Genomic DNA, 10,534 nt, shown 5'->3' on the forward strand with positions numbered 1-10,534 from the left:
CGAGGCGGGGCCAGGTGCGCAGGGGCGGGGAAGGGGGCGTGGCCCACGTGGGTGACGCGCAGAACCACGCCCCCACCTTGGGACAGACCCGGAAGCGGCGGCGTTGCTCCAGGGGGAAGATGGCGCCCTCGGGGCTGAAGGCGGTGGTGGGGGAAAGTGAGTGCCTTCGCGGGGCCTGGCTCCGTATCCCCTGCGGGGCGGACGCCGGGGCGCACGGTCTCTGGGAGCTCAGGACCCCGGCGGGGAGTTGGGGGCTGAACTGGGTGGTGCCCGAGCGCCTGACCCTCGAGGGGGCGGGCGGGGACTTGGTCCCAGCGGACGCCCAGTTCCTCAGGTGCTGCAGCAGAACAGAGCTGGGCCCCGGGGACCCAGAGGAGCCGGTAATGGGTGGCGGAGGCTGGAGACATGACCCCTGGGCCCCCTAAACTGCCTGCAGGAGGAGGGCATAGCTGGACCTCTCCAGACTCGGTGTCTGAGCCGGGCAAAGTTCTAGGGCTGGACTCTAGTGGCCCCACCATGCGCTGGTCAGAGACTCCAGGTGGTTTGAGTGCTCAGGGGGCGTGTCCAGGCCCCACGGGGTGATGTGGGGGGCGCCTTCCTCCTTGCCCTATCCTCGGGAGCCCCTTGCAGCGACAGGACCCAGGCGTCCGGGCCTCGCGGGCGCAGGTCCTCTACCCCTCCCCCACCTCTGATAGTTCCGGCCTCAGCTGCTCCTTCCGCCCTGGCGGTCCAGATAACAGTGGACACGACACTCTGGCCGGGCCAAGCGAGGCCACCCTCTTCCTTTTCTCCATTCCTTCCTCTGGGCAGGGCAGACTGGCTCAGACCTCCAGCACTTCAGCCCAAAAGGGAGGCCCTTATACAGTGGGTGATGGGGAGAGGGGATACAGACGAGGAAACTGAGGACTCGTGGTTGATGGGATGAGCACAGCTAGGCACACATCAGAGCTGGGAACTTGGGGTCTTGCAGTCTAGTCTTAAGTGGATCTAATGGAGGTGGGGTGGGGGCCTGATTGGTAGCCCCACAGAAGGAAAACTGGAGGTGGGAAGGCAGACCCTTCCTCTCCATTCTTTCATGGATATATGGAATGGCAACTTGTACTCCAAGCTCTGTGCTGCTTAGGAATAGAGGGTACTTAGGTAAGTTGCCTGTCCTCTCAGAACCTGTTTTCCTGTCTGTAAATTGGGAGGGGGCTGATGCCAGGAGCTGCCTCTCCAGATCAGGGGGCAGGGGTGAATGGGAGTTAAGATGAGGGTCTAGCATCCTGAGCCCTCCCCACTCTTGCCTGCAGAAATTCTGAGTGGAGTCATTAGAAGCGTCAAAAAGGATGGGGAGTGGAAGGTAGGTAACCAGAGTTGGCCCCTTGCCCCAGTCTACATGGGGGGTCCCTCTGTACCCACAAGAAATTTTTGAGGAGGCTGTTGATCCAGGGGGTGGGAGCTGGGTGTATGGGTCTTGGGTCCTCCGTCCCAGCCAACCCTTGAAACTGTTGATCTCTCCACTTCCTCATGCCCCTTCTGGGGTCAGCCGTAGCTCCTTCTGCCTCTTGTCTGCCCATTGGTCCATCTGTATGTCCGTTCACCTGGACAGGTGCTCATCATGGACCATCCAAGCATGCGTATCCTGTCGTCCTGCTGTAAAATGTCAGACATCCTGGCTGAGGGCATCACCAGTGAGTGAACCCCCACCTCATGCTCTGGGTAGAACCTGAGTATGGGATCCCCTGAATATGGGGCCCTTGGATATAACTCTTAAATGTGAGATCCCTAAAATTATCCCAAGCTCCCAAGTATGTCCCTGTCCCTGCATAGACCACCTAGAGCATGTGACCAAGTACATCTCTCAGGTATGCAAGCTGAGGGTCCCACGAAGGACCCTGTCTGCAATCCTTACTAGGGACTGCTGAGGGCTCAGCCTCCTTGACTGCAGCCCCATGTAGAGCTCCCAGGGAGACTCGAGCCTGGCCCCTTGTGAATGCATAGCCTTCTGTGGGTGACCTGCAGGGTATGACTGTGTGGGCCTAAAGATACAAAACCATGTAGCTCCTGCGTGTCTGTCTCCTGCTTAGAACTTCAGGTGATGCAGCTCCCCTAAGCATCCAATCCCCCAAGCCTGAGACTCTCCATGTGCCCCTGGCCTATGCCACCCACGAGTACCCCTTCTTCTGTTGCTATTAGTTGTTGAAGACATCAACAAACGGCGCGAACCCATCCCCAGTCTGGAAGCCATTTATTTGCTGAGCCCCACGGAGAAGGTGCCTCTATGAGTGAGCATGCTCATGGGTGCATGCATGTGTATGGCCTCTGGGCATGCTTGTGTCTGGTGGAGGATGGGCAGTGGCTGGGGGACCCAGGCAAAGGATGGGTCTGGGGTGCAGGGTCAGGCCCAGAGAGTGATCTGCATTCCCTAGTCGGTTCAGGCACTGATCGCAGACTTCCAGGGAACCCCGACCTTCACCTACAAAGCAGCACACATCTTCTTCACTGATAGTGAGTGAGGAGAGTGGGGGATGTGGAAGGGTAGTGGGTGAGAGTGTGGGGTGGCTCTGGTCTGATGGCCCCTCTGCCCAACCCAGCCTGCCCCGAGCCCCTGTTCAGTGAGCTGGGCCGCTCTCGCCTGGCAAAGGTGGTGAAGACGCTGAAAGAAATCCACCTTGCCTTCCTCCCCTACGAGGCCCAGGTACAGCCCAGGTGGAGGTGGGGTGTCTGTGACCAAATACAAAATATGTATAGAGAGTCAGAGAGGGAAGGAGCCAACCCAGGAGCTTTGTGAACCCTGCAGATCTCGGCAACTGGTGTTCCATCCCTCTGGGTTGCTCCAGGGGGCAGCATGGAGTCTTTCCAAGGGGGAGGACTGGGGGACTTACCTGTGGACTCTTACAGACATTGATTGGTGGCTGCCCCCAGACTGCCTTGAGACTAGCAGAGCAGACTCCGGAGACCAGGGAAGGCCCAGGCAGATAGATGCAGGTAGCAGCAGCTTCAAGTTAGGCAGGTTTGACCTACAGTGGTGGCCCTGGCACTTGTGTCCCCCAGGTGTTCTCCCTGGATGTCCCTCACAGCACTTACAACCTCTACTGCCCCTTCCGGGCAGGGGAGCGAGCGCGGCAGCTTGAGGCACTGGCCCAGCAAATTGCTACACTGTGTGCCACTCTGCAGGAGTACCCAGCCATCCGCTACCGCAAGTGGGGACCCAGCCCGCAGGCCCCATGCTGCCCTCTGACCTTGACCCTATCCTGCATCCAGTTTTTAGTCTCTCTTCAGACCCCAGTCCTGGTCCTCACTCTGACCCCTAACTCCCATCCTCAACCCCAACTTTAACCTCCTGACTGTGACCGGCCCTTCCAGACCCCATATTCTAATGTCCTTGTGTCTGACCATCCCACTTCTAGGGGTCCAGAGGACACAGCCCAGTTGGCCCATGCAGTCCTGGCCAAGCTGAATGCCTTCAAGGCGGACACTCCCAGTCTGGGCGAGGTGAGGGGGTGTTGGGGAAATGGGTCAAGGCCCTGCAGGGTCAGGGTCAGGGTCAGCATTAGCATCCTTATCCCTGCCTCTAACTCTCCTGAGCCACCCAGGGCCCTGAGAAGACCCGCTCACAGCTGCTGATTGTGGACCGGGCAGCAGACCCTGTGTCCCCACTGCTGCATGAGCTAACGTTCCAGGCCATGGCTTATGACCTGTTGGACATTGAACAGGACACATACAGGTGGGTGGACCTTGGAGCCTGCTGACCCCAGTTGCCCCCAACCTGGGACCCTTGTGCTTACTGAGTGCCCTGACCCTCATGTCCCCCTTCCTGCCCTTGCAGGTATGAGACCACCGGGCTGAGTGAGGCTCGGGAGAAGGCCGTGCTGCTGGACGAGGACGACGACCTGTGGGTGGAGCTTCGACACATGCACATTGCTGATGTGTCCAAGTGAGTGCTCGCAGTGGGTGCTGGAGGTGTGGGCCCCCCTGGATGCCCCTAACTCCTTCCTCCTATGGGTCCGCTATGTGGCTATGGGATCCCTGCTGCCCCCAGGCTTTGGGTCTAGGCTTTGGACTGACCCTCCATAAGCCACACCCTTCAGTGGGACTCTTGACCGTCCTCCAGCCTCATCCTACCCCCTGGACCCCCAGGGACATGTCCCTGCCTGTCATTTCCATCTGCGAAACTGCACTAACCTCACACTGAAGTCCCAGCACCAGCCCCCATCTCACCCTGCCCTCCCTCTTGGCTAGGAGGGTCACGGAGCTTTTGAAGACATTCTGTGAGAGCAAGAGGATGACCACTGACAAGGTAGCCCCCACCCCAACCTTGGCTGGGAGTGGAGGAAAGCCCCTCCCACTTGGGTGAGGGCGGGGCCTCATCCAAGATGCTGAGCCTGGAGTGGGATCCCGGTGGGCAGGGTTTGGCTTCAAGCCCACCCCCTGCGGTCTCCCACACTCCCTCAGGCCAACATCAAAGACCTGTCCCACATTCTGAAAAAGATGCCGCAGTACCAGAAGGAGCTGAACAAGGTGATAGAGCCCGGGTGGGTGGAACCTCCATCCCAGAGCTGCTGAGGCCCTCAGCCCCAGGCTCTGTCCTGGGCTCTGCCGTGACACCACATTTGTGACCCCAACTCCCACACCCCACTCTGCAGTATTCTACGCACCTGCATCTAGCCGACGACTGCATGAAGCGCTTCAAGGGCTCTGTGGAGAAGCTGTGCAGTGTGGAGCAGGTGTGGTGGGGCCAGCCCAAAGGGCCATCCCCTGAGAGGGATGGGGTTTGGGAGAGGGCGGAGCCTGTTGGGGGGTCCTGGTGAGCAGGTGGGCAAGTGGAGTGGGAACCTCAGGGGTGGGACCTGGTTGGGGGGTGTGGTCTTGGAGAGGTGAGACTGGAGTGAGGGGTGGAGTGAGGGGTGGAGCTTGTGGGGAGGTGGTCCTGGGGCTGGGTTGAGGCCTGGGCCTATTTGGGAGGGGCAGCCTTGGAGAAGTGGGGCCTCAGGAGACCTGTTGAAAGATGAGGTTGCCCGCAGGACCTGGCCATGGGCTCTGACGCAGAGGGCGAGAAGATCAAGGATGCCATGAAATTGATCGTCCCCGTGCTGCTGGATGCAGCGGTGCCACCTTATGACAAGATCCGGGTCCTGTTACTCTACATCCTCCTACGGAATGGTGGGTGGGTCTGGGGGTTCTTGGGACTTCCCTTTCACCGGTGTCTCTAACAATCCCGGGAAACTTCCAGCCCTACAGCTTCCCAACACCAGGCATGCTGAATCCATCACATCCCCTTTCTGGGCCCTGTGACCCTTTTCCAACTATGTGATCCTCCACAGAGCCCTTCCCCCCTCCCATTAAACATGGAATTTATCCAAAATAAGCGTTTCTTTAAACTTGGTATCCCCTCTACTAATTCTGGAGGACCCCATTCTCCCTCAGGGATGCGGATCCATAGTCTCCCTGGCATGAGAGTTTCCCTTTACACTAACTCCAGGGGATGCCTGGATCCTGAGGACCTCCCAACAGTGGGACATGCTCATCGAAGTCCTGGGGATACCTCTTAGCCCAGGACCCTGTGTAGCCACTTTCTGGCCCCCTTCTCCTTCCCCAGGTGTGAGCGAGGAGAACCTGGCCAAGCTGATCCAGCATGCCAACGTGCAGGCCTACAGCAGCCTTGTCCGGAACCTGGAGCAGCTGGGGCGCACCGTCACCAATCCTGGGGTATGCCAGGAGCAGGGTCAGAGGCTGGGTGGAAGGAGGCTGAGGGCTTGTGGGGGCAGCCGGGGAGAGGGCCTAGGTCAGGGCCTGGTCCTGTGGTGTGGCTGCACAGGCATGCGTGGCCCATGGGGACAGAGTGCCAGGGCCCATCCTAGGGCACACAGTTGGTAGCAGGGTGAGGTGTGCTCACTGCCACACTGGTCCTGGTGACAGTGCAATGTGGGGTATGTGCTCTGAGGGCTAGGGGTATGGTAGGGTCACCGGTGTTTGGGCAGCAAGGCACCCAGAAGACTTGGGGCTCCCTGAGGTCACAGTGGACACTCCACCCATGCAGCACACACGGCAGCTTCCTGCACTCAGCTCTCGGTTTAGTCTCTCCTGTCTCTCTCTGGCCCTGCGTGTCCCACCTCCCCTGATCCTGCCTCCTCTGCGGGCCCTGTGTGCCCTTGTCCCCATCTCTCTCGCTGGCCTCTGTCTTCCATCTTTCTTTCTCTTTGCTCTTGTCTCTCTCCTTCCACCCCCCGTTCCTTCCCTACCCACTTCTGTCCTTATCTCTCTCTGTCTCCGTGAATCTCTCTCTCTCTCTCTCTCTCCCGTTCCACCTCTTCATCTTTGTCTGCCTACCCCGCTAGCCAGATGAGGCCCCAGTCCCATCTGTGACCCACCTCCTTCCCCCTAACCCCCTACTGGCCCCACCTGGCCCTGCCCGCAGGGCTCAGGGACTTCAATCCGGTTGGAGCGGAGGGAGCGCTCGGAGCCCACCTATCAGCTGTCCCGCTGGACTCCGATCATCAAGGACGTGATGGAGGTACTTGGGTGGGGGCTCAGGGGCCATTCCCCCTGATCCTGTCGGCCTCCCTCCTCCTCCTCGTGCTAAGCCTCGGGGCTTAATGGAAAATCCCTCATTACTGGATTCTCCTGACACCCAGTCTGCTCTGGTCACCCCAAACACACACCCCAGGAATTAGGGCAGCAGAGAGCCCTTAGCTGGGGAGTGTCTTCCTCTCCGCCCACTGGTCCCTCCTCTGCATCCCCCTCTGTTATCTTCTTCGACCCCTAGACGCCCTCCCTCACTAGCCCCTGGCCATCCTGAGGCCTGAAAGCACAACATCAAATAGCCACAGGCCAGGGGCGTGGCTTCCATCTCCTTGGGGAGTTCTGGTACCCCTTTCTGCTTGACAGCCCGGCAACCTGGCCTCCCCGCCCTTGCAGCTTGGAAGTCTGAATTCCTAGGTCCCAAGGGGCTGAGGATGCTGATTTGTGGGTCCCCAAGGGGCAGGAGGCGCAGATAGTGGCTCCACTTTGCCAGGATCTTGACCTCTGTGAAGACTCCAGTCCTTGGTCCCCATTGTCTGGGGCTCATCTCCTAAACCTCTCTCTCTGGCCCCCCAGGATGTGGTGGAGGACCGCCTGGACCGGAAGCTGTGGCCCTTCGTGTCTGACCCTGCTCCCTCATCCAGCTCCCAGGCTGCTGTCAGGTGAGGCCCTGGGGATGCCCTTCACTGTCATCCAGGCCCACATCAGGGGGTGGGGTGTATACGGCCTAGACTGACCTCTTCCCCCCCACAGTGCCCGCTTTGGCCACTGGCACAAGAACAAGGTGGGCACCGAGGCTCGGCCTGGACCTAGGCTCATTGTGTACATCGTGGGTGGTGTGGCCATGTCAGAGATGAGAGCCGCCTATGAAGTGACCAGGGCCACTGAGGGCAAGTGGGAGGTACTTATTGGTGAGTAGCCAGGACTGGGGTTCTCAGGGGGCTAGAGTTGGACTTGGGGGTCCCTGAGGGACTGGAGCTTAGGCCACTAGGTGTCTAGGGATGGACTCTGGGGTCCCTGGGGTGCTGAAATTAGTCTCAGGTCCCTGGAGGTCTGGTGTTGGTCCCTAGAGATTTGGGATTGGATTTTGGGAGCCCTGGGGGGCTGGATCCTAGACGCCAGGGTTTCTGAGGGGCTGGGACTTAGGTTGCCAGGGAAGGGGTCACCTGGGGCCTGCACTCCCACATTCCTAATTCTCTAGACTCCTGAATTTTAGAAAGTCAGGCTCTTGGTTTGCTGAGGGGCAGGGACAGGCCTCCAACCAGCCAGGACCCAGAGGCCAAGGAAGCACCCTGTTCCTCCCCAATCTCCCCTGCTCACCAGGCTCGTCACACATTCTCACCCCAACCCGATTCCTGGATGACCTCAAGACACTGGACCAGAAGCTGGAGGACATTTCCCTGCCCTGACCTTGTGCCCCACCTCTGATTCCTCCCTTTACAGAGAAATAAATCTGCCCTCTCTCTACCAGCGAGCACCCACCTTGCTTTCTTCCCAGGGAAGACCCTGGGAGCTGAGCTGGATCAGGCCTGTGCTGCAGGCCTGACACACGCTGCCAGAACCTTCCCCTGGCCCCAGGGCATCCTCAGGGAGGTTCCTTGGGGAGGTTAAGAACCCTGCTCAGGTTTGACAGTGGGTGGCCCTGAGGCTTACCAGCTGTGAGGCCCTGGCTACCTTGCTGGGTCCCCCGTGCAGAAATGAGGCCATTAATAGCAACTGCTTTGCAGAGAAGATGACAGTGTGGAAAAACTGACGGCACAGGACACTGGCAGGCTCTCCACTCACTGGAGTCCTTTTGGCCATTGTGACAGGGCCGTTACTGTTACATTAACAAGCACAAAGGGCTGGTGGTGTTCTCCCCTCCTCCTCCCCCAGGACTGTCCCAAGGGGGCCTGCAGCCACATGCAGCTGAGGTTGTGCCTGGCTCTGGGAATGAGAGTCAGCCTTTGATCAGGCACACCTGACCTCGCCCTGCTCGTTCTCCCAGGTGTTCTCGGGCTCCTGACTGCAGGACGGATCAGAGCCTTTACTGGAGCGTTTGTTTGCGAGGGTTGCCACAGACTGGCTGGCTTCACAAAAATTCATTGTCCTGTAGTTCTGGAGGCTGCAAGTCTGCACCAAGGTGCCAGCCAGGTCGATTTCTTCCGAGGCCTCTTGGCGTGTAGACAGCGTCTTCTCCCTGTGTCCTCACACGGCTGTCCCTCAGTGTGTTAGCGTCCCAATTTTCTCTCGTAGGGACACCAGTCATCTTGGATTAGGGCCCACCTTATGACCTCATTTTCACTTAATTATCTCTTGAGAGACCTCATCTCCAGGTCATTCTGAGATCCTGGGGGTCAGGGCCTCAGCATGTGAATACCAGGGAGTCACAAGTAGCCTCCAGCACTTGGCTGAATGGAGTGTGAATAAGAGCGGTGAGGACAGACTCAGCCCGGCAGGCCACCAGAGGCCACGGCAGGGGGCTGTGGGAGGCAGAGGGCACCCAGGCAGGGGTGGTTAGGGAAGACTTTCCCTGCGAAGAGTGAAAATCCAGAGGGGCTGAGGAGGCTCAGTGGGGACAAAGGCTAGAAGGTGGAAGAGCAGCCGGCTGAGCTGGAGGGAGGGTATTGACCAGCGACAAGATCTGAGAGCGCTAGGGCCACGCGGCCCGGTGAGGATTTGGGTCCCTGCTGGAGTGACGGGAACCACACGGTGTAACTGGCCCCGTGCCCTCTAGAAAGAGGTCCCTGAGGAGGGCACGGGGAGGGGCGGGGAGGCTGGGAACGCCGCCCCCTGGTGGGGAGCTGGTGGTTTCCTCTCGGTCACCTCCCGGGTTGTGGCCCATCCCAAGGCTGGGCCAGGAGTGGAGACAGGGCACAGGGGACCCTCCTGATTTTGAGTCACAGATTTGTTTGCGAGTTTAGGGAAATTTAAGGACACTTCCCCCAAAATTGCACACATCTTTGTGCAGGTGGAGCCTGAGACAAACTGCGACTCAGCAGTTCTAGTAGATTTCTGGGTCTCCCACTCAGGGCAGAAGTTGGACACGCTGATGTGGAGCAGATGGGGTGCGGGCAAGAAAGAAGATTTGACGCCAGCCCCTGAGACGGCGTCCTGAATACCCTAGGGCAGGGACCCGTTTTAACTGGCGGAAGACGGAGGGAGTGGGAGGGACACGGTTTTATTATTTAAACTCAGGGTCCTGGGAAGCCGCGGCTTGGCTCCGGGTCCCGCCTGTGTGGTTAAGCGCAGAGAGCGCCAGGGGGCGCTGCGGCCCGGCTTTCCGGCTTCTTTGCTCCTCGGTCTGTGTCACTGAGCTGGGCGACCCTAATTAGAGATGACAGGAAGTGGGTCGAGGGTTCTTCTGTGTTTCTCAGCGAAGACAAAACCCTGTTGTGTAAACCACCTCCGTTTCTGCTCCTTATACTTAGATGACATAATGTTTCCGCACTAAAGACAAATATTGTAAATATTCACAGGTCCCTGGGGACAACAGCCTCTGGCATTATTAGTCCTAGAAGGGCATCTCACCAAGCCCTCTACGCACATTCGGCAGATCCTCAAAACCTCGTATTTGGGAATAAACCCCAACCTCCTCTCTCTGCATCCAGTGATATTGACCTTCGCAACTCATTGTCCACCTCTTAGGCTGATGTCCCGCTAACAGGCCACACTGTTCCTGCCCAGGGCCCTTGCACCTGCTGCTCCTGGCCTGCAACTCCCTCTTCCTCCTTTTCCATCTCTGCTCAGTTGTCACTACCTCAGAGAGCCTCACAGTATTGATTGCTGCTTGGCACATTTTCTTTTTTGTTTTCTTCCTGGCCCGTGGACTGTCTGACATTCTAGATTGGTTGGTTGCTCCCTCATGGCCTAGTGTTAACTTTTTCTCTAAAATACACTCCCCTTTGCCCTCCTATTTCTCCTGTCAACAGGTGCTTGGGACAACAGCCTTGGTTACAACCAGATTCAGCTGTAGCCAGAATAATACATGAGGCTGGATACTTCCTTCCTCACGTGAGGGGCTCTGTAATGCCACCTAGCTAAGACTGGT

At 58.5% G+C, this 10,534-nt stretch overlaps 1 protein-coding gene across 3 annotated transcripts in view; it reads left to right on the forward strand.

Moving 5' to 3' along the window:
- Stxbp2 (syntaxin binding protein 2) overlaps positions 1-7,969 on the forward strand; it is an 8,391-nt gene extending 422 nt beyond the window's left edge. The window contains exons 1-19 of one of the 3 annotated variants that reach the window (XM_015503713.2): positions 53-156; positions 1,293-1,342; positions 1,592-1,673; positions 2,179-2,255; positions 2,412-2,490; positions 2,577-2,680; positions 3,037-3,185; positions 3,393-3,477; positions 3,579-3,709; positions 3,812-3,919; positions 4,225-4,282; positions 4,438-4,503; positions 4,629-4,709; positions 5,007-5,145; positions 5,582-5,691; positions 6,401-6,496; positions 7,081-7,166; positions 7,258-7,415; positions 7,828-7,969. In XM_015503713.2, coding sequence (XP_015359199.1) covers positions 120-156; positions 1,293-1,342; positions 1,592-1,673; positions 2,179-2,255; positions 2,412-2,490; positions 2,577-2,680; positions 3,037-3,185; positions 3,393-3,477; positions 3,579-3,709; positions 3,812-3,919; positions 4,225-4,282; positions 4,438-4,503; positions 4,629-4,709; positions 5,007-5,145; positions 5,582-5,691; positions 6,401-6,496; positions 7,081-7,166; positions 7,258-7,415; positions 7,828-7,913 — 1,782 coding nt within the window. In that variant the 5' untranslated portion in view covers positions 53-119 and the 3' untranslated portion in view covers positions 7,914-7,969. Of the gene's footprint in view, positions 1-52; positions 157-1,292; positions 1,343-1,591; positions 1,674-2,178; positions 2,256-2,411; positions 2,491-2,576; positions 2,681-3,036; positions 3,186-3,392; positions 3,478-3,578; positions 3,710-3,811; positions 3,920-4,224; positions 4,283-4,437; positions 4,504-4,628; positions 4,710-5,006; positions 5,146-5,581; positions 5,692-6,320; positions 6,497-7,080; positions 7,167-7,257; positions 7,416-7,827 lie in introns of those variants that run through there. The other 2 variants (XR_007351184.1, XM_048813051.1) reach the window with 2 other exon arrangements.
- The last annotated feature ends 2,565 nt before the right edge of the window (positions 7,970-10,534 follow it).

This window comes from Marmota marmota, unplaced genomic scaffold (assembly GCF_001458135.2).
Source record: "Marmota marmota marmota unplaced genomic scaffold, marMar, whole genome shotgun sequence".
NCBI classification, from domain to species: domain Eukaryota; kingdom Metazoa; phylum Chordata; class Mammalia; order Rodentia; family Sciuridae; genus Marmota; species Marmota marmota.